Genomic DNA, 24,112 nt, shown 5'->3' with positions numbered 1-24,112 from the left:
AGTTACAGCTCCGTCCTCTCGGCTGATAGCGGGAGACAGAGATAAGATGTAGGGCACTTAGCCTGGCATCGGCCTGGGAATCCTGTCGCCTGGAGGCCTTAATAATTCAGTGCCTGAGATAAATTTACTGCTCATGAAAGTCGTGCAAAAGAGACAGAACCAAGCTTTATTGTTATCTGTGCAGTTCTTATGTGCATTCCTAATGTCCTTGAGGGATTTTTAGCCGCTTCAATGTGGTGTGAGAAAGTGAAAAACAACATTAGCTTTATATTTCTCTCCCTGGTAATAAGTACAGTAAACACAGGAGTCAATATTTGCACCAGGTCCTTGAGCTGCTTATTTACGTCCTGCACAGTCGACCGCATCGCTCCGACAGGTTTTACATCCTGAAGCTATCCTGTGTGTGTGTGTGTGTGTTTGTAAAAGGCAGGTGTTGCTTTGAGCCTACAGTGATGGGTGGGGTGACGACGCCCTGTGTGTCGTCAGGCTTTCTGTTCCCCGTCCCTGTCAACACTCGGACAGTCAATACGTCCACCAGCGTCGTCGAGTGACCCCAGCGACAACCGTGTGTCACTCAGAGGCCTCGTTTAATCACGCCCTCGCTGTTGTTCAGAATAGATAGGCCTGGTAATTATTTAATGAAGCCATCATCTGAATTAATTGATTTCTTCTTTAGTCCCATTGAGGTCAGAGTCTTTGGATCCGTGAGTAAAAGGCGTTTCGTCCGCACAGTGATCCTGATAAGAATCAGATGGTTAAGAGGACTCAAAGAGTCAAGGATTGTTAATCCTCGGTGCCGCGCGTCGCCTCAAAACACACCTCTCCGTCTCCATTATCTGGAAATAATACGATGGAGGACAGAGGTCATCGCACTAGCTACTCAAGATGAAGGAGACAAATCATATTGTCATTATGGCGCGAGAGAGAGGGAACGAGGGGAAAGAAGGAAATGAGGAAGAATACGATATGAAGACGGATGGTTAGGTGACATGAGGGAGGAGGGAGAGGAGCTGAAAATGTCCTGAAAATTGGGTGCAGATATTAAGAACACAGCAGGAGACTGTCCGGGTCAGACGCATTTATAGCAGCGGGTTATTTTCCTGTTGTGTCCAGAACATTTCAGAGACAGAGACCTATCACATAATATTTTAACATATTTAAGCCTAAAATTCACATTATTGACTTAAATTGGCCACTCACACCAGTGTGTTAGACAATTATTTATGGTTTGATGTATTAGTCGTCTTTATTTGATTTATTTCTTTCATTATACAACAATAAAAAACAGCAAACTTTCCCAAAACATGAAAAATAACACATGCATGTTTTTCAATGCAGTTTTTAAAATGAAATGACATTCACAAACACGTTTAATATGTTTCACAACGATTTTACTTGTTTGATTATGTCAAACCCCAGAAAGGGTTTTTAAAAAGCTACAAACCCCCCCCAAAAAAACAAAGCAGCAGGTTTTCTGATGAACATCTTTTGGTTTTGGGGCAAAGCTCCAGAGACTCCAACAAACAAAAGCTTTGTGTTTCATGTTCGTCGTCACAAAGCCCGGGAGCAGATAACCCTGCTCGTGACTTGTAAACTAACATTTTATGTATAAATTCACTAGAGCCACTTTATGATAAATTCAATCCTTGATCCTGTTCCTGCTGCCACAGTTTTATTTTATTTTCCACACAAGGACAAAAGAGGTAGAGTTTTCAAACTAAAGACATCAGTACAAAGTACATCTTGACCCTGTGCACTCTTCGTTAAAAAAAAGTTGAGCATAAAAACAAATAAATATTCAACTTGACTGATGAGGCTGTTACAGAACACTGGGCGATAGAGAACTGTGACATTCTCGTGGTAATTTTCTCTGTTTTCTAGTGTAAATTTGAAAAAAAGTTTGATTTCTTACGTTGGATCTTATTCTCATAACTGTGACCTTTCTGACTGAGGGTCATGTTGATGCTGCACTTCGGCTCTGTTGTAGAAATTCAGGAAATGAACTCGGACAAAACAACCAAGTTCTGTGTTTCTTTAGGCTCCAGGTTCACTTGTTATTTCAATGATGTGATGTGCGCGTCCACATTAGATCACAAGGCAGATGGTAATCCGTCTTGATTTTACGGGATCACGCTAACCATCTAATGTCTGGGCTTTGTTTTCATTCGCTTGTGCTGCTCGCCACGATATACATACGTTTGTGTATCTGTGGTGACAGGTTCTAGGTTGACGTGACTCGTCACACGTTAGAATAAGAATTTCCCATTAAAAAAAGAAATGACGCTGTGTTAAAGGGAGGATTTCAAATCTTTGCTCGTTCTTTCTCTTACTCTCACACACACACACACGAACAAAGATTTAGAGTCATACCACACGTATTTCAGGAGGTAACAGTCAACATGAAAGTGACGAAAAACATTTTCTCTGCTCTCCACGTCAAATGGTTCTTGACACTGTAAACGCTCGTCGAACAACGGCACGTGCAATAAAAGAAAAGGAAGTATTACATCCTGGCAGAAGAACGGACAGGTAATCTGTAACGGATGAAGTCATTTGTATCTGCTCATGAACTCTTACTACGATGACGATTCATGTAAAGAAGGCAGCTCATGGTAAAATATGATAAATCCAGGCTGAGTTAAAATAAGTAGCTTCGTTTGGCTTCGACAGAATAAGATTTATTCTGTAACATGAGAGCGAAGCCGAAAGGGACGAGACAGATCAAATGGAGAAGTAAAGGCGTTCACGTTTGTTTAGTCAGAATAGTCGACATTTTCCTTCAACCGTCTTTAAATAGAAAAGTGTTTTAACGTTTTACAAACAAAACAATGTAATGTTACACCTCAGTGAATTATATTTATGTTATAGCATGCAACAAAAACCTACTTCAAATCTAAATGACTTTTATTATTACAAATTAAAGCTACAAAAATATAGTCTTATATTAACATCTGGTCACATGACTATGTATAAAGGGTCAACTAAGTGGCTTTACGTCACGTTTTGGTGTCTTTAAGCTAAAGCTTCAGTCCACAACCTTATTATTTTGGTTCACAGCTCTGATCGTAATTTCTAGACTTCTGTGCTTAAGATAACAGTTTAGCACAAGGCCGCCAAAGTTAGCAGCTAGCAGATTAAGTAGCTGAAGAGGCAGTTAGCTACCAAAATAGAGGCAAACGCACAGTGAATATTGGACTGCTGCCCCCAAGTGGCCAGAAAAATACAATAATGCAGCTCATAGACTCGATATAAAGATGAATGACATGGCAGCTCCTCAAAAATGCAGCCCAAGTGTCTTGATCTCCCCCTGGTGGCTGGCTGCAGTATAAGTCATAAACCTAGCCTCCTCTAGGTTAATGGATGAGACATGGTCCAAAATAAAAATTCAAAGTAAATGTTAAATGCATTTTTCAAAAAGAGGGTTTCTGTCATTTTGAGGGTTAAGGTTCAAGTGAGTTTTTTTTTAGTTTTTTTTTTGAGACGTTTGGTTTTATTTCATTTGATGCTATATAACAACGGGGCGTGGCATCATGATTGACAGCTGAAACTGACTCATGATTGGTCGAGCATGTGTCTCAGCGGGAACATCAATACCGTTATGTTCACACCTCTACAGGATGTGATTACTGTTGCTCTGCTCTTATCGCTGATGCTAATGCTCCGCTGTGTTTTCCCGGCTCTGCGACGACGATATCAGGTTGTTCCTTCTTCCTGGAATGACTCCGTACGACTTTATCTCAGTCTGGCAGCGCCCGTTCATGAGGGTGTCGTTTTACAAATTAACCGCTTGATAACATGCAAAAAAAACATGGACACATCGGCATGTTGGCTGATTAGTTTGCTGGGAAAAGCCCCGGCTCGTGGTTCCTTTGCCTTGAAGTCTTGGAGCAAGGTTCGGCTGTAAGATTCGTAGGAAATGGATTGTATCGTGACCAGACACACCTTTCCATTCTTCTACTTGTAAAAAACATTGTTCGCCTTCATCGGCAGCAGCTTTTTCACTCCCTGTGGAGCGAGCGTGTGGAGGGAACGATCCTCGGTTCGATGCTCTCTGTTCCTCTTGTGCAGATGTTTGAGTGTTCTCGTTTGGGTTTTTATAAAAAGCGTCCAGATGTTGCTTTTCTCTTGAGAAAGCTGTGGAGTTAGAAAGTAAATCATGTTAGACAGAGAAATGGAGACAAGGACCTCACAGATGAAAGAAATTTAATATGTGACAGGTTACCTGATTTTTTTTTCTTTTATCATTTCTCATTGTCCGTGGTGTCTGTTTGCTCCTGGTGGTAGAGGGAAAAAAAACATTGATCAAGGATGTTGGGAATTTGTCTTTAAGTTTCAATGTATTACATCACATATAAGACTTTTAGTTTTTACCCAACATTGTTAGAAAGTCAATAAAATTAATTAATACAATTATATTTACTCATGTAAATATAAAGGATTTTTCATTCTAGGGTAAAGAAAACAACAATTCATACAATTTAGATGAAACACACTGGTGAACACATCACTAGGATTATTTTATATTCAATTTCTGCCAATAATCCCTTTCACCTAAATCTTACACAATGCACCGTTGAATGTGATATCATGCATGAAGCCCTGATGACTAATATACAGGCCGAATTAGAGCTGAATCCCGCAGGACTCACTTTAAAGCAGCAGTGGCAGTTTTCTCTGCTTGTTCTCCGAGGAGGTTTCTGACACAGTTTGTCGTTACGCAGCTGCGAGTGTTGAACACAAGGTAATGTAAACAGAAATATGCAGCGCTGAGGGCCGATTACTGCTGCTGCTCTTCATCATGGATGTTTAACTCATTTAACTTATTCTGTTAAACTCACATTAACCTCACCACAATGATAATAAACAGTTTGTCGAAGTGCCGGTGAAAATGTGGTTTGTCTGTTAACAATTAAACTTGTGTTCGGCCACATGGGAATGTGCTATCCCTGTCAAAACTGAAGCTGAAACAACTAGTCCACTATAATTCTCAGTCCTCTTATGAAACCACATTTAAATTAATTTGATCTAGGTTATTTGGAATTCACACAATTATTCTCTGAGGAATGTTTAACAAATTGTTGGTGAAATCATAACCTCCTTGGCGAAGTTTCAATTAAATTCCCTCTCTGAATCCAGCCTCACTTGTGAATCCTAGAGTCGGTAAAAGTGTTGGGCCACCACTTGCTTTCAGAACAGATTCCTCTCTACTGGAGGGAAACTATTAATCAGAGGGGGGTTAATGTCACCAGGTGATGTGAACATGCACATCATCAAAAAAATAATAATAATCACAGACCAACTGCGGCGCCTCCACTGACACACATAAATTATCCTGCATACGTACACACTGCTTATTTACACACAGGGTGTTAATGGGGGGGAGGCAAATGAGAAACAATGACGACAAGAGAACGAGATGAATCTAAGTTTCCAGGACACAGACCTGCTGGGACTCGGACGTCGTCCGGCTCTTGGGCTCCACCTTTGTGGGAGATGTGGGGACACTCCCATTGGAGTCTGATATTAACAGAGTCCGCCTCTCCCTGACTGGTTTTTCACACTTTGTCACCCGGAACCTGGAAATGGAGGAGAAATAAATGTAGAACTTGGATGCTGTTGCAGCCTGGGAGACAAATGAGGAAGGAAGTCTCCTACAGAGCAGAGTCAGCTCATTAAAACAAGACTCTGCTCAAATGTGAGGACACACCAGTGGCTGAAATGACACAAAAATACACACAGCGCAGTTTACATGGCTGCATTTTTAAGCAAACTTTTAAAAAGAGGATTTTTCTAGGTCAAACTAAAACAGAACTTTGCTCTCGGTTCTTTCACTGTGTCAATAGAACATTTGTGAGCATAAGCAAAATAAAACAAGCCATTACGAAATAGCCCTTTAATTATAACATCAGGGCTTAGCTCATATTTCTGAACATCATCTCAGTGAGTATCAGTGATTCTCATTTGTGCTGCAGCTGACATCTGCTTCAGCCTCTTCTCACTGTCGACAGAAGGAACAGGGTGGGGTGTGGGTGTGTGTGTGTGTGTCTCTCAACCACCTCTCTCAACGAACACACACACACATGCACGCACGCACGCACACACGCACGCACACCCACACACACACACACCCTCTAAAACATTAATTAAATCAGCAAATAAATATTCGTATCCAGTTCGTGCCGACCCCTCTGCGTGCACAGCCATTCATCTGAGCGTGCAAATGAAAGGCAGCCTCTCTGAATCCCAATCAGCTCGCACCGGGACATTAGGGATGAGGAGGATTCTTCGCTGCATGACAGGGGACCACGCTGCACACTTCTCCTGGGTTCACAAGTGGACTGTAAAATTGCCTCTGCACTTTAAACATCCAGGGCTCAGATGACACGAGAGAGAGTTTTGATTCCTGATGTGGAGTTTTTGACATAAAACACTGGAAAGGAATGTAAAATGTTTTCAGGTTGTCCATTGTCAGTGGTTTTCACACATGCATGTTCAGCTGGGATGAAACCTTACGATTCCTGAATCCTAAAAAAATATTAAGCCTCCCACACATTGACTGTGTTCAGACCTGGTATTACGATTCCTCCTGAGTGATCTAATCAGTGGACAGAGCTCACTGAGCTAAATTAACCTGTTTGTCCACATTTTTGCTGTGTAATCGCAATTTTAAATTTTGCTTCATCGACTAATCTCTCCTAAAGTTCTGTGATGAAGAAACATTAAAAAACCTGAATCCTATGAGTCAAATTGTGATTTGTAAATACGGGCAATTCAAATAAAATTGATAAATATAATGGAAGCAACAGCATCAGTTTGCATTATCAATTTCTGCAGCTGAATACAATCTATGAAAAAGGGAAACGTACACTAACAGTGTTGCTGTTGACGTGTGTTCAAACAGCAGACTGAGGCAGAGAGCTTCGAGATATCACCGGCTTCTCTGCTGCCGTCTCTGTCTTTCCAGTTTGGTGTGTTTTTAAACAGAGGTCGCCGCAACACAACACAGGTCAACCGGTGACGCTTCACACTCAACCTCCACTCCCACTGAGCTCTGCAGCTTCAGGGTTTTTCCCAGGCTTCTCTGTGACCGCCCAGCCATGTCATTGTCCAGGTGGCTGGTCTAATGTCAAAGTGCACTGAAAACTCAATCTACTTTAAGTGTGGATTTTTTTTCACCGGCAATTACTCTGAGTTGATGTTTGATCGTTAATGTTTTGTGTGCACCTTTGTCTGATGTGGCTTTGGGGCAAACTGTGTAAGTTTTAATTTACCTCCGCTAATTAAAGCACCCTGTGTGTTGTGATTCCAGGGAATCCCGGAGATTAAACACGGCAATAAACTCTCTTTCCACACAAACACACACCTGCCCACAGCCAGGACCGTGACCTCTCCATAGTGGCTGCGACGATGCTCCGACTTGCGCGGTGACGGCCTCCTTATCAGCGGCCATTTCTTCTGGCTGCAGCGCGTGCAGATGTTCTTGTGGCCGCCGGGGCCCCCGATGGTGTGCAGGTGGCTGCAGGTGTGCTTGGGGGCTCCAGGGGGCGCCCCGGGTGAGATGGGAGTGATGGGGCTGCCCGGGCTGCCCGGGCTGCCCGGGCTGCCGGGGGAGGTCGGAGTGAGAGGAGGACTGAGGGAGAGGAAGCAGATGTTAGAGATTTTAGAATATCAATGAGATCAGCACCTGTTGTAGTATCATACGATTCAATTACATAAACAAAAACTTTTTATGATCGGCTTTGAGAACTTCCAAAATCTGAACGACATTCAGTCCGACACATTTGCATTTGACAGAGTTGAGCTGCAGAGTTTCTTTCATGTCACTGTACACCAGTGCAGAGATGGAAATGATGTTTAATGTAATTATATTCAAAGTAATAACCTCTAAAGAGCAGACGTCACGAGAGATGTAGAGAATTAAATACGAGATATCCAACAGTCCATGTTTTCTCTCCACTCGTACTGTATTTATCTTAGAAGAGTGTTAACAGACACTAATTGAGGCTCGCTCGCTCGTCTGTTTGCTCTCTCTCTCTATCTCTCTCTCTCTCATATATGTATTTGAGAGCAGCAGTAGCGTGTGCATGTTTATGACTCTGGAGAGCAGCTCTTCACATTGTTTACACACAAAGGCAGAATAAACAGCAGCTCCGCTCACTGACAGAAACTCGTGCGCATGACGCAAAGGGACAGGAAGTAAAATTGTATGTATGTACGTTAAAGCCCTATTTATTTTTTCTGAATATACAAAGACATTTATTTACAATTATGAGATGATTTCTGGTGTTTCGTGTCTTTTTGAAATAATTTAAAACAAAGTTGACGTGGTACAAGCTTTACAGGACGGGTACTATAAACAAGGCGTATAAGTACATGCGTGAGCAAGAGCATTGTTTTTAAATCAAATGCAAATATTTATGAAGTACATATGCAGTGTGAGGGTCTCTGAGGAGCAGAGGTATGAAACAGGAGTTTGACACAGGAGAGGAGGAAATGATTAAAGGGAGACGCTGATGTGAACGGAGCATGTTGTGGAGAGACGACAGGGAAGCGAGGGATGTCGGAGAGGTGGAGTAGTGATGGGGAGAGCAGCAGTGAGCAGAGGGGAAGTGAAGTAGTGAATCTGGAGAGGCAGATAGCAAGGCCTGGCCACACTACAGTCACTCTCTCCTCCCTGTAGCCTCTCTCCATCCCTAACTCCTTTTCCTCCTTCTCTTCTGCCTCCTTTTCCCCCCTTAAGTGTCCCATAAATTACCCGGTGAAACCCCCTCTTCCCACCATTCCTCCATTTCTAAGTGATCCACTGGCCGGCTGCCCAACCGGGCCGAGAGAAAAACAGAGACTGATATGAACAGCGACAGAGAGAGGGAGTAACACAAAGAGAAATTTGGACAGAAAAAGAGGGACGGGAGGAGGAAAAAACAAAACATGGGAGCGGAAATACACGTGTGAAAAGAAATCTGGAGAGAGCACAGAAGATGATGCATGGAGGTGATTGCAGATTTCTGCTGATTTTTTTTTATTTTCTCTTTCCAGGATGCCCAATGTGACTGAGCAGAATACCTCAGTACCTAATCCTCGCCGAGGCAATGCTGCTGCCATTTATCAACACTGCTTCTTCCCCAACAAAAGAGAACATCTCCCCTTCCTTTATCTCCCTCCTCTCCTCCGAGAACAATATGCAGCGGGACAAGAAAGATGACAGGAGGAAAGAGAGAGAGAGAGAGAGAGAGAGAGGGAAAACATACTCCTCTAACTCGATTTACTTAAGACTCCTCCACTGTCGCGAGCATCTCCTCCTCCTTCTATCCGTCTATCTGCCCAGCTCGCTCTCGGCTCTTATCTCAGCACTACACTCGCTCATTTACTCTGCGCAGAGGAACGCTGGGATGAAACGTGTAGACGTCTAATCTCTGCTCCAACCATCGGCTGCTGTTCTTACGTTGCAGGGTCACAGCCTTTGATTTGAGACGACAATATGAATGATCCTCAAAAAAAAATCCTTTTCAGGGCCTGTAGATTTTTTTGTGTTGCTAAAAAAAAAAACATCCAGCTCATCAGATACTTCTCTATTGATTGGTAGCTTAGTTACCGTTGCATCAACCGCTCTACATCTGAGATCATTTGCAAACAATGGGTCCGTGATTTCAGAGGACAAAAAGTCAGCATCCTCCCCAGTTCATGATTCATGCAGAGGATGTGGAAATGAACAGCGTTGTTCTGTGTAGAGCCGGTTAGTGAAATATAATCTGAATATTTAGCTGCTCACATTCAAAACAGACCATTTCACTTCTAATGAGAAGAAGGCTTCTTAAAATGAGGACTAACTGATGTGTGAGGCAACAGAACACGAGACTTGTGTTAACACACCGTGATGTCAATGGTTCAGGAGCTTCTGTTTTGAAGCCTTGAGCCTTTGGGTTTCTGTTTTAGAGATGAATTTTTTATATTTGGACTGACTGAAAGCTCAAGGACACTGCACGCCCACCTACACATATTGCTGCTTTATCGTCTATTTGACTCTAAATGGCACCGTGACTTACTAAATGAACCTGATGTATTGAAGAAGACTTGAAAGTAGAGAATCAGATAATAAAGTCCTTAGTGACTTTACACATCAAGTGAGAGTTTCTCATAGACATCTTGAGTCGCCCTCTGCTGGTCATGAATGACAGTTATTAAAATAATCAGTTAATCTATCAATTACTTATAATTTCTTATTATAATATGATAAAGAAAATACTCCAGATAACTTGTGTTGTGATATGAGGCACAGAAGCAGGAAACCTTATAAAAGACTTAATAGTTTTGATTTTTTCAGCTTTGATGAAAGCGTCTGTACTTTTAAAGCTCTAGATTGTAAATATCCACTCTTTCTTTGCCCACTGCTCCCATTTGAACTTTGAGTCAGAGTCACACTCGGTGTATTCTGGCTGAAAATCAGGTGAGGAAACATGCCAACCACTGGGCTCAATATGTTTTAAAAACCCCTCGATGCAGCGATGTGGGGCACAGCCACATTTCAGGAACTGTCCCCACAAATGCTCGCCCTCGATCGGGCCCTGCCAATCTGGAAGTGTTTCAGCAGAGACACACGGCCTGCTTGTGTTTTCGTACATCCCTGCATCAACTGCTCTCACCTCAGGATGTCCAGGAGGCTTATGGTGCCACCTGGTGGTTGATATGGTTAGCAGCACTCTTGTTTATTCATTTATCAGAGAGACTCAAATGAAGTCTTTTTGAAAAACACATGGATGAATTTTATTGTTTTTGAGTGAGACACTTACCCATCAGAATCAATGCTGTTCTCATGAACCATGGCTTTCAGGGCGTCGGAGTTTGCTGGAAAATGGGGGAGAGAGAGCGAGAGAGGGGGAGTTAGACACTCATGCAAAAGTGAGAGGGGAAGGGAGAGAGAGAGAGAGAGATAACAGTGGTGTTGGGAATTAGCAAGGAGAACGCTCCAGTGACTTCAAAAGCAGAGCGTTTAGAAGAAGATGGCTACAACAGATTAACTCTTTAACACAATTAAAACGGCACTGAGCTGAAGCCACTGTACACAACAACATCAGGGGGAACGTGACAAACCTGGAAGAACTTTAGACAGACCAAACAAACTCTGAGAAGTTTCACCTCTAGTCAAATAAGGGATAAAGTTCAGAATTTCTTGAATTACCTGCTAATATCTCTTCAATAACAGCTCCGACGCTGATTTATATAATTTTCTTGCAGAGACATTTCTTGTATGTTGCAGGCTATATTTAGGCTACAATTAAACCCAATTGAACCACATTCACATAGTTTACTGATGATTTACTGCAGATACTTTTTATGTAGTTTTATAGGTTTTGATGTTATGATCTTGAATGTTTTTCTTAACTTAATGGAAATACTTTTTCAGCATCTAAACCACAAAGTAATGTTTCTATTTTTATTTAATCTTTATTTGATCAGGCAGTTTCTTTTTCAAGAGAAACCCGTCTTTATTTTGTGATAATTACAGTTAATCTTAAACTGCTGCTGGTAAACAAAAAACACATTTCTTCTGTCACACCCTTATAATACTGAATTTTTCCATGGTTCGAGTCCCTGAACCACGTCTCCACGTCTCCAAAACTGAAGTGAGGGTGAGTCACAGTTAACGGACTCCAACTTTACAAATACTACAGTTAGAAGAAAAAAGAGCGATGACTCAGCTCACAGCTCAACTCTGGACGAGGAGGAGAGGAGGAAAGAAAAATCAATTTTTAACACAGGGACCGAGACAGGACAATACTGCCTTCATCAGTTATCATATGTGAAGCCTTTAGATAAGATATGAAGGGAGGTTTAGATTCCACAGAAGGAATTAGTTTCACCTTATAGAGCTGGGAAAAAGTAAGAAGACAATAAAATGTAAAACTGATGCTAAACCATTGAGATATTTGTTTCTTTTTAAAAAGCCATAATCTTAGTTCGTAGAATTGATTTTACCCTCACCCATGCACTTATCATATAAAACACACCATAATTATAAAGACATTTAAATTTGTATTAATGTGCAGTATTCTTACACAACTAAAGTTTTACCCTTTTACAACTTTTTTTTACTATGCTTGTCATTCATTACCAGTTGATATAGTACCAAGTGTGGATGCTTCAAAAGGAGGAAATAAGAGTGATGATAGCTGTAACCATAAACACTTGGAGAGATTTACTATATTAGTCGTAAACCAACCTTAAGTATATAAGTATAAGAGAGGAGTTTACATTTAAGTGTTGTTGCAGGGATATATGTTTTGTAGCTCACAGTCATAAACAGTTGGCGTGGCATGCCAAAAAAAAAAATCTTATACTGTGTACTTCTCTCCCTCTCTCCTTTATTTTTCCTTCATCTCCTGCCTCGTCCTTCCCCCGGCTCCGTGTGATGTCTGAGCTGTTTGATGAAGTGAAAGTGGTTGAGAACAAAATGTTTGATCTGTATGTGTACACGCAAAATCCCTTCAGTCTGTTCAGATTCTCCGGCTGCAACACAACCAGACTCGAGCGTCTCTCTCCACCTCCTTTCACTTCGGACCAGTCTTACTGTTCCTCTTGTTTGCTAAACACATTCCGCTACTATCTGTTAATAAACATTTATATCTACATCTTGTTATGAACATCTATGATATGAAATGACCTCAATGTAACCTAATAATAACTCAAACAAGATGAAGTCCCTATTTTTTGATAGATATTTACAGATATACACTCAAGTGAAGAATATCCAAGCACTCGTTTTCACCTTCAGACCAAATACTTAATACGGGGGCGGCCATCTTGCGCTTGTGGTCTCTTGGACCCAGAGTCTTACCGACGTCCTACCGTCACATGCTCAACCAAATGTGAGTCAGTCTCTGCTATCAACCGTGACGTTTCACCGCATCATCATAGCATTAAATAACTAATCAAAACCAAAATGATCAGATTGGCCAATGTCCCATCCACTAACATGGAGGAGGCTGGGACTATGACGCATTCTGCAGCCAGCCACCAGGGGGCAATACAGGTGTTTTTGCTTCACTCCTCGGGCACTGTCATATCATCCTCACATCTTAAATACAGTCTATGTGATTTCAATGAAACTCTGTAGCTGTTGGAGGTCTATTCATTTCTCCTTTTGTTATATCAACTAAAAGAAAAAGCAATTATCTGGAATAAGTGCTGCCGTTTATATCACTTCCAGCTCAGGAGGAATTAACTGTTAGTAATGCCAGTATTACATTTTCAGGAATACAGCGATTAAATGAAGATTTATGTGATTCAGATAAGAAACAGTGACAGAATCGATTGTGCGTAAACAGCATCATCACATATTTGGCAGCGGACGGTTTGTCCTGATAATGGACTTCCACAGAGATCCCCGTCAACACTCACTTCCTTCCCAAATAGAGAGCGGCAGTGCCAAAATGATAATGGAGTACCGGCTGTAACACCTTCATGAAGGAGGGCTCGTAAAGGGCGGACCTGACCGGGGTCAAACACGCTCACAGTGCCGCATTCCAAGGCTTTTATTATGAATTGTGAGAAAGTGTGAAACATTCCTGTGCTTGAAATGTATCTGACAGCCGCTGCATACAGGACAATGAGAAATACAAAGTCAGGATTATAAATGTGGCATTAGAAGTGTATTTTGTTTGTTTGTCATTTTAATATGTCGGAAACATACCTTCGTTTCTCATGATGTAGTGAACAATCTGCCCGACTGTGTCATTGTTTTCACTGAGGGTGTCGTTCAGCTCTGAAAAAAACAACACAACGGGAAACACTTGTGTTACTGCTTCAGCAATAAGCAGTAAAAACAGAATATCATGAAGCAGCTTTGATTGCTCACCAATATTTAGGCTTCGGTTTCATAAAGACCAGTCATATTAATTAACGGGACCATTTCAGTTTAAAAAACCTTAGTTTTAAAGCACTTTTCAGGTTTGGCCTTAGGACTCTAACAACCTGGAGCCCTTTCCCTTGTAAATGCAAAACAAGAAGCCCAACAATCAGGACTTAAGCTCTAATTAATATTAGAACTTGATGACATGACTCCCGAGGGTTTTATTGTTTAACTGGAGCAGAAATGCAATTAATTAGTTATAATGGGAACCAACACGTTCACTAAATGCAGCGTTTTGTGTGACTGTTTTCCTTTCGAGAGATTAAAGTTTGGCAAAGCTGCTTTAATTGAAATTTTGGCCACTTGGGGGCAGTGTAACAAGCTATAAACACAACACTGTCATGTTATTTGAATTATAAAGTTGATATCATGTGATCAAACATTATTTTACTATCTACCCATTTGGCAGATATGAAGCAACACTCTACTTTTTGCTCTGTTTTGTTTTCCACCTGCTCCTGAGAGAAATATCTGGTTCTTTAACTGCGTTATTTTCACAGCTGGATTCTAACATTGTCTGGAATAAGGACTTTTCAAATAAAAAAGGCTGCCTGTTATGATGAGAAACAAAATAGAGGAGAGCTGTGAGAGAGAATCAAGTCGCTGGCTGTAAAACCAAAACGATGGGTGATAATTCTGTCAACGTGTCCATTGTTGATGCAAGAATTATTGATTAATTCATCAATTTTCGTCACCAAAACATTGTGAAACTATCAGCGTCAATGTATTGAGTGAAACCACTGGAATGTTTAAGTTTGGCCTGAGACCACGCACTAATCCATAAGAATGTGCAATCACTGACTGCAAAAATTTAAACCAGCCCTTCCATGCGGAACACACCCTAGGAGGCACTTCCCAGAGTTTCCTGTTTATTGCTTTCTCAATTTTTCCTCACTTCCCCTAAACATACTTTTTCCACAACTTGTGGAAATCCTCTGCCATGTCGTGTCTGATTACTCTGAATTGCAGTGACCTATAAAAGCTGTCCACAGGGTATAAACCTAAAAAGCAGTGGATGATGTAAGAGACAAAAGCAAAAAGAGAAAGAGACAACAATGCAAGAGGAAACCTGTTCATTAACAAACAAGAGGGGACTGGAAGAACTGAACATGGGTGGAAAAAAATGTTTTTTATTCCTGCTGCTCTTTTGTTTCGATGTATGAGGAAGAGAGGGTAGGGCTGTTTGACAAAAGACAAGACACAGAGAGCTGCTGCTGCTGCTGCTGGCAGGGAACTCAAATCTAAAAACCAGATTTACACCTGTCGGTTACAATACCTGCTGTACTCCACTTAACAAATGTGGTCACATTTGGTAGGAGGAATTAGTGCTATTAGCTTTGGTCAACATTACTTTAGAGACTTTATATTCCAGAAGGAAAACCGTTGAGAGGTCAGTTGCACAATAACAGATAAGCGAGAGAGGCCGACAGCAGGATCTCTTGTACAAACAGTTTGTACATTTCTCATGCCTGTGAAATCCCCTCGGTTCAACCAGTGATTCCAGGAGTTCTTCGTCAGCACACAAGTATTGAAAGGAGAGAAGAGCGCACCAGATGTGACCGATGCAGAAAGAGGGAACTACTGAGAGGACAGGACAGAAACAAATCTACTTTCTGCTCCATTTTGTTCTCCGCCATTTCTTTAGTTGCTAGATGCCTCACGTGTAAACAGTCCCTTCTCTCCATTATATTTCTCATGCCCATGAAACACCTCAGGGCAAACAAGAGATGCCAGGAGTTTCTCGTCTGTAGACTATATGACAGTCTTACCATGTACTGTAAAATAAAGGGGAGTCCTGGGTTTTATTTTTTTACTATTTCTCTGGGAGGCCAGAAGACTCTTCATCATGAGCACAAATTCCATAACAATTAAGCATTATCTGCAGCGAAGCCCAGGGAAATCAAACAGGCCTTAAGCGCAGACTTTGTTTGGCTTCACCTCACTGAACACACCCCTGTTAAGTCAGAGCGTGAGTGATGGTTGGTTGCTATTTGCCTCCACTCCTTAAAAAAAAGGACATTGGCTTTCTGTCATTAGAAGAGTATGGATAAGATAAGACTGCAGTAAAAGTCAAAGATATGATGACTTTAAATAACAGCATAATCTGTATCGCTGAGCTCAGGGTTTTTCCTGAAGATCCATTCATCAGTGCAAAACTAGTGAAAACCACTTCTTATTCAGTGGTGCAGAAAATACACACGTATTCCTTCAATAAGCTCTGACCTATGCAGAACTTTAGCATTTTAACCTTGTTCGATGAACAGGAAATGAACTCACATCACACAGGTCTATTATTATCATCATCATCTGTCCGCACCTACAGTACGTAGTGGTACATACCAAAGTTATTAGAGTCAGGAATGTAGTACCAGCCTGTAATACTGTAGGGCATGCATATTAAACCAATGTGACTTTATTACATAACGTCTCATATTGATTTTCAAAAGTCACACAACAGGAAAATGGAAAACCTCCCGCAGACCTATGACTAACAGGAAAATGTTGCAAAAGAAATCTCTTCTTCCGCATTAGTTTTTTCCACTGACCGAAAAGCGACAGCATCAGTGTGACAGAAATAATTAACAAATCTCCAAGAGTCTGACAAGTTTTTTTAAATTACCGCTTAGTTGGACAATTTTTATCTGAAAAAAAAACTTTGTGGTATTTGGCACTTGGTATTTATTTCTTTACCGTCACCCAGTTCAGGATCCTTCTCTTCTTCATGGAAAACCTCATCGTCCCCCTGGGCCTCTGTGGTGCAGCGGTAGCCTTTCCTCTTCAGCACGTGGCAGATCACCACCCCCAACAGGCCAAGGAGGAAGAACACAGGCACCAGGACGAAGGCGATGTAGTCTGGTTTGCTGCCCCCTCCTCCTGCAGTCACTGGAGTTTCATCTAATGTAGAAATGAAAGAGATTATTTAAAAATTTAATATTTCTTGCAACACGGCACAGGGTTTAGAGAATCAACACAACGCCCTTGATGGTAACTTGATATCGACACTGACACGGAGGATACTCCTGAGGCCTGTGCTGAGCAGCTGAGAGGATTTAAATTCTATCAGCTGCAACACAACTGAGCTTTCATGTTCTCGTCCTGGATCAGTCGAGGCTGCTGCTGTCTCTGCATCTGATGCAAACCTGTTGTGTCTTCGTTCCACAGCATTCGGTGCAAGAGGCAAAATGAAGACTTGTAGAGTAAAGCTGTTGAAAAGAGCTTTACACGTGTCCTGTGGGAGCAATCCAGTGCTTTCCCTCCTGTAATGACTCTTGCATTAAAATACATTAGAGGTCAGTAAATGCAACAGTCCTGCTGCTGATGTGCAATTAATATTAAGAGCCCTATCATAACACATGCCCCCAAGTGTCTTTGCTAGTTTCAGACTGATGGAGTTTTTATGTTTCACGTCATGCTGTTGCACAGATTAGGCACAAACGTTTTGAATCCCTCGCCTGAAGCAGCGACCTTTATTCCCACCACTAAATTAGCAAAGGTGGATTTGGACACGCATATGCACTTGTTTCATTCACTTTAGATTAAGAGCTCATAGAGCCCCTCTTCATGTTTGGTCATACCTCAGGGTTTATTATGTACCTGGAGTAAAAGGAACACAAGGATCATAAACTTTACTGGTAAATCACAATTTTCCTGCTTCCACTTCCACATGCCCACCATCTACAAACCAGACTTTAGACCCATTAGGGTGAAACACGGCTCTTGGGAAGTGTGTTTGAAACAATGCCTGAGTTTATACTATACTTTTAAATATAGATCACGGCTGTAAATCTGTAAAAAATGTATTTGGTGAGCAAGTCTCCATCCAAATACCATAAATTGTCAAAAAGGAAATGTTAATGATATTGACAACTGATATTAGTTTGGTTCATCAAGAGAAACACCTGGTGATGCTTAATCTCTTTATTCTATTATATGTAAAGAAATGATATCTTACATGGCGAAGAAAAGCAAATATTTTTAATTTATGCTTTAAATATGAACAATTAATCGATTATGAAAATGCTAAAAAAAACTGCCGCTCGACATCCCTTCAAAGAAATTGAAAAAATGTACAGAAAACGTCTTTATTTTGTTGTAATCCAAACGTCGCTTTAACAACTTTGTTTTATGCAGTGAAAAGTGCTACATAAATAAAGTTAATTACTATTATTTCTCTCAAAGGCTCTCCATGTACATGACTGACTGCTCTCATATAAGATTTCGGTCAAGCCATCGTGAAACGGATAAAGGTCAGAGGTCAAAGTGTGGATGGCGACCTGCGGTCAGCTTTAGGAGAAAACTGACTCCTGCTGTCGGAGCACCACATAAGGCATTCCAGTACAACACACAAGAGGGCTATTGTCCTCTTTCCTGTTCACGTCTGTGTGTGTGTGTGTGTGTGTGTGTGTGTGTGTGTGTGTGTGTGTGTGTGTGTGTGTGTGTGTGTGTGTGTGTGTGTGTGCGTGAGAGACCAAAAGAAATACAGGGCCAATCTTAAATAATCTCAATCATTTCCAATAAAACTATATCTTCATCTCATTCTGAAATGTGCTGCAGTGCTGTGTACAGGCATGTGTCTGTGTATCTAACCATGTGCCTCCTGATGCATACAGGCATTTGTGTTCCTCCTTTGTTTGTTCCACTTCCCTCGTGCATCAGACCCAACACACACTGTTACAGACTATTGTCCTCTCAGTGACCGCACTGTGACCGACTGTTGTGCATCCACTGGCTTATATCTAGAGGAGGCCGCTCTGATTGGCCGTCTTGGCAGAGTCCCATGCCTCTCAACGTGGTTCAGTAGGAATCGTAGTCCAAATTGAGGATTGTATTAAAAGCGTCAAATAAAAAAAACACACAGTGGAAACTGGGTTGAAGAGAGTCCTTGAGGAGGATTTGGAGTTGAGTCACAAATCGCTTAGCAACCAAAGCATGGTGCCACGATGGAAGTCCACAGAGCGCCAGCCAAAAATAAAGATGTGGATTCACACGGTAATTATGTGAATCACATAATAATTCTGCATTTATACAGAGGAAAAGAGACAGGCATTCTGGAATCATGTGCAGTATAAATTAAAAAATTACAAATAATGGTAGTAAATATATTGACTCAGCTGACACTTAAAGTGTAAGTGAACAAATGCTTTTTTCCATGACTCATACGAAGCAGGACATTCGACTGTATATAAATAGAACGCTGCATCTCCCCTTCCCCCTGTTGTATAAAAACGGAGCTAAAATATCCTGGATAAATGTGCTGCCATCTTTTGATGCCATTCAGAGCCAGAGTCTGTTCGGTGGTGATCGTGGTACAGAGGGGTGGTATCCTGGTGCTGCTGATAAACAGAGTACTTGTGATGCTGAAGGCTGCTTGTCTTTGCTTTGTTAAATATACTTGAGTGTCACATTAAAACTGCTGATGAGTTCCAGATATCCTCCAAAAAAAGCCTGAAGAAGCGAGCGTGTTTATTCTAACGTCAGGATAAGAGGGTGAGAAGAGAATCTGGGTTTAAGAAAACATTTTACACGAAGGTCACAGTGACACACTGTGCTGCACGGGGCATTTTAAGATTCGGTTGAACGCTGACGGGGTCAAACTGCCCCTGGCCACAAGGGAAGCATGTTGTGTTACAGTGAGCAACTGCTGTTCTGAGGATCACAGCACATAAACATCAAATTCCCCTGGAAACTACAAACCTCAATATGATAGCGACTCCTGCAGATATCGCTCTAACTTTGATAAGTGATATCCTCCCAAAAAGTATTTCTGTCAACACTGTCAAATCCAGAGAGGGAAACATCCTTCGTAGGATGCACCTGAATAGGTCAGCATTACAGTTCCGCTGGTTTAATTTCCTGCAGTTTTATCGGGAATCAGCGTGTGAGAAGTTGTCTGCCTGAAGGTTATCGACGTCTGCCACAAAAGCCTCTTTCACAGGATGATGTAAAATCAATCTCTGCAGAAACACAAAGGGGGTGATTTATGTTCGGAAATACCTGAAAGAAATAACCTGAAATACTGAAGTGTGAGACAGTTTAGCTATGTAGGCTGTTTTAGATTTAACCTGTGTATTCTTCCTCTCTCTTAAACATCCACTGTTCACAGGGAATGATTTCAGCTGCTTATAAAAGCAAAGTTTAACACTTTTAATGCTTTTGTGTGCTGGAATATATGAATCGTACTTTGCATAGTTCCTGCTATTGCTAACAGCAAATTTGCACACAGAAGTAACGGTATTACTCATCAGTGGTCAACACATGACCTGCAGACAAAGCCAAAAGAGCATTTCAGAGAAGAGGATGTGATGTTTCTTCACACTGATATCAGCAGACAACATGACATCAGGGAGTAGGCTACATGTTTACAAAAGGAAATGAACCTTATTCAGATGTATTTTAGTTTGTAGAAGGAGTTCTGACTCTGTGAGACGTTTACAGCCTGAGTGACAGCTTTTAAAACAGGAAATCAGAAACAGATGAAGAATTTAGTGACAGACTTCTTCGCTCATCTGCCTGTAACGTGATCTTTGACATATGTAACTGCATTACTCTCATGCATTTAGTCATGTAGAGATAGAAAGGAAATGGAAACTCTCCTCACTCACCATGCGAATAACCACATTTTGTATGTTCACATCAAACTGTGCAACTAAAAAATACAATATATATATATATATATATATATATATATATATATATATATACATATATATATAAACAATATAAATACTTTTGTTCTACACCTCAAATCTTTCTTTTCTTGTCCTGTTATCTTCAAAAACACAGTTAGTCAATTAAAAGCTGTAAAAAATATACACAACACAGAGAAAAAGATTAAACAAACCACCAAAGCTTTTCATTTGACCAACAAACATCAGAATGACATCCTGTAGTCTCCAGCTCTGCAGTGAATACTAGAGGTTCATAAAGACTCGGTCTAACTGCGGCATTTCCTCTTACTGAGGAAATCATGTGCACTTTGGCAAGCAAATCTAAGACCCCTTCACTGAAACGATCCACGTGAGTTCAGATAACAAGAGACAGTCCTGTCACGTCAAACCCTCGTCCTCCATCTAGTCACTCAGTGCGGGTGCTTCCTCGTCTCCAATTGCAATCAGGAGACAGGACAACAGAGCACCTTTTATTTATTAACTTATTCAGAATTTTTTTTAACCTGTTAAAAGCCAGAGAAAATAAATGAATAGATGAAACACAGCTGATATTTTATAACCTCTCGTATCCTTCTCATGATTTTGTAACTCCTCAAAATTATTCTTGCGACCCTAAACGAACCCTAAATTTCAGCTTTAAATGAAGTGAAGACACATGGAACGATCCAAAACAAACAGTACGCTTTTACAGCACACATACACACACACATGCGTAACACAAACGTATTCCTGTTTTCAAACCAAGGCACTGGATGACTGGGTCTCATTGAATTAGCATGAGGATTCAGCCTTGGCCTTTTCGTGCCACAGACTCCTGTGGACTCTCCGTGGAAAACAGAAACAGGCCAGGCATTTTAAAGGTTAGGAAGAAAACCAAAGCACTGGCTGGAACTAAAAGAGAACGCTTGCTGATGCAGACACACATACAGTCGTCTGCTTAAGTGGTCTGAGCTGTATTTCAAATAGATCCACAAGAGACCTTTAAAAAGGGCTTCATCAGGATGTGTAAAAAAAAATCAATTGTTGCTCATGAGACATCTTTGGCTGTCAATGAAAGACTGAATATTTGAGTGTGGTTTCTGTGCAAAGACTTAATTATTCCAAAAATCTACATTAATAAAGACAAGAGAGAGAGAGATTCTTTATATTTAAAAACATTATATTCAAACTAAACACCGAGGTTTTATGACAAATGAAGCACCCACAGGTTCTCTGTCATATTTTGAAGTGGAGGGTGAGGTGAGGGGTGTTCGGCTGCAACATTCAACTTCACCACTAGATGTCACTCAACTCCACACACTTAACCTTTAAGTTGTCGACTTTAACTTTGCAAGAGTCATTACAAGTCCACTAGGATGGACTGACCTTCATTATTGAAAAACAACAACATCCTACAAACTGTGCATGTTTCACAGATGCAGTGTCTTAACTTTTCAATAATATATCACTTTGACAGAGCTCTTGTTCATAATGCAGTTAGCAGTGGTATTTCGGAAGCTATAACTTTGAATGGTTTTAGCCGAGTGTGTTCTTCCATCTTCCCACATTGGTGAACACTGTGTGTTGACGTGTAGCTGTCACACGTTAGCTGAATTAGCCGCTTGCTTGCTACATGTGTTTGTTTATTTTGTTGCGGGAGACAACTTCCCCGCGGGTAAAAGTGAGGACACGCAATGACAACGACTCTAGAACGCGCAGCGGCGTCACATCACCCCGCGTCCATCAAGAATAAAAGTTAATAAAGTTGGAAAACTTACGTGTGGCCATGGTTGGATGAGCCATGGAAGGGCAGGACCACGGGGAGCCGGGAGCCGGGAGCAGGGAGGCGGGCGGGGGTGATGCGTGTGACGGGCAGGAGATGGACGAGGGGCCGGTCGCTAACGAGCCGTGGTCAAAGTAAACTAAAGTCAACTTAACCACAGGGCGTGAGCGTATTTCCTGATTCCCAAACAGCGGATACGCCCTGATTCCAGCGCAGCGCCGCCCCCCCGACAGAGAGCGGTACGCAGGAGGAGGAGGAGAGCAGGAGGAGGAGGAGAGCAAGAGGAGTCACTGACCAGGGTTTCCGGTTTCGTTGGGTCTTGATAAGAAATCTTCGTTTTGAGCGTGAAATCAATTCAAATACCTGAATAACTCAAAACTTGTGAGTGATAGTTTCACATAATAGTTTGTATATGTCCCTGTTTCTATTGATGAAGTGTGTTTTCTATAAATGTGCACTGATTTATATTTTAAAGAGGATGGAAACCTGAAAAAAAACCTGAGATAGAGTATGTCATGATTTGAAATGTAAGAATAATACATTTCAATAATAATAAAGTTTTCATTTAAAATATTGTTTATAATGTAAAATTGTATAATATAATTGAATATAAATGTGCTTTTTGTTACGTTGCGCAAATACACATTGTAAATTAAAAAGAGTCGAAATCTAATCTCAAGTCATTAAAGTCAAATTGAGTCTAATGTGAGTTGAGTCCCTCACCTCTAGTAATTAGAAGCTGATCTGCACAAACATTACAGACAAACACAAAACATTCCCACAATGTCACAGTGTGAGCCCTAATTCTTCACCCAACTGTGAAAAAGCTTGAGCTCAGCGGTGAAAAGAAGCAAGGTACATCCAACCAGGTACTGTGTTCGATTTCCTGATTTCCATTAATTTGTTTCATCAGATTAATTATTCAAATTGCTGTTTTAATTCTAATTAATTTATTTGTTTAATTATTTTGGGTCAGTCCTGCATGTCAGTGTTTCCCCCAGGAGTCACGTTTACGCAATGCCTCCCTCTAGTGGAATTTTTCCATGCTGATCACATTTGAATGTCCATTTCTCATTGCAGATTTACATTTCTATACTACGATGAGACTATTGCTGTGCTAATTTTATTATGTGCAAAGTTTAGTTTGCAAATAAACTGTTTGTCTCTCACACATTTGAAATGTTCTTGCACTTACAGTCACATGATTACAGTCAAACGTGTTGCAGATCAACAATGCAGATTTCCATTTTTTCGAAAGACAAGATCTGCTTGTTCTTTGAATTTGTTCCTAAAACCAACAGATCTTGTCTTTGAAAAGCGTGTGAAGGATAAGCACAGTTTATTTTCTTACCACTTATCTTTCAGTACACACACATTATTTTAACAGTGAATTTATGCCAGTCATAGTGGTGAGAGACAGCTCTGCAGCGACAGGCAGATTTTAGGTCATTACTCTGGATTTGTTATTCCGCTGCCATTTGCAGCAAACAGGCTCAGACCAGCCAAGTGTGACCAACCAAGCTACATAGGCCGAGAAGCCAAGTAAACTACTGACTGCTGAACAAAGTGGAACATTCACACTGGGGCGCGTCTTCTCAGTATTTTCGAATGGGGCTGTCAGGTGGTGGTAGACGCAGACCAAATATTGACTGAATTATTTTTGCAGAGACAAAACTCGGATTATGCATAGATTCACTCACTCGCACTGGGATTTATGACACATTTTTAAACTCAACTTCCATTTAACTTAATATTCTAAACTCATGTTCCATTTAC

At 41.1% G+C, this 24,112-nt stretch overlaps 1 protein-coding gene across 1 annotated transcript; it reads right to left on the bottom strand.

Annotated features, from left to right (window-relative positions):
- Positions 1-1,220: 1,220 nt before the first annotated feature.
- rell1 (RELT like 1) lies at positions 1,221-22,568 on the bottom strand. Its single transcript, XM_020095549.2, has 8 exons — positions 22,332-22,568; positions 16,598-16,801; positions 13,688-13,759; positions 10,788-10,842; positions 7,364-7,630; positions 5,444-5,576; positions 4,223-4,274; positions 1,221-4,134 (listed from the first exon to the last, which is right to left on the bottom strand). The coding sequence occupies exons 1-7, from the start codon at positions 22,354-22,356 to the stop codon at positions 4,242-4,244; spliced, it is 789 nt and encodes a 262-aa protein (XP_019951108.2). The 5' UTR covers positions 22,357-22,568; the 3' UTR covers positions 1,221-4,134; positions 4,223-4,241.
- Between the last annotated feature and the right edge of the window lie 1,544 nt (positions 22,569-24,112).

The sequence above is a fragment of the Paralichthys olivaceus genome, chromosome 22 (genome assembly GCF_024713975.1).
Source record: "Paralichthys olivaceus isolate ysfri-2021 chromosome 22, ASM2471397v2, whole genome shotgun sequence".
In the NCBI taxonomy this organism is placed as follows: Eukaryota; Metazoa; Chordata; class Actinopteri; order Pleuronectiformes; family Paralichthyidae; genus Paralichthys; species Paralichthys olivaceus.
The sequence above is the reverse complement of the archived record's forward strand: the minus strand, read 5'-3'. Positions and strand labels throughout refer to the sequence as shown.

Bases quoted from the DNA above. Each gene is read 5' to 3' on its own strand.
- rell1 (XM_020095549.2), bottom strand. From the start codon at position 22,356: ATGGCTCATCCAACCATGGCCACAC. The intron at 7,631-10,787 runs GTAAGTGTCTCA...CCTCTCCCTCAG, and splicing joins AACAGCATTGATTCTGATGG to TCCTCCTCTCACTCCGACCT. The intron at 5,577-7,363 runs GTGTGTGTTTGT...CTCCATTTCCAG, and splicing joins ACGGTCCTGGCTGTGGGCAG to GTTCCGGGTGACAAAGTGTG.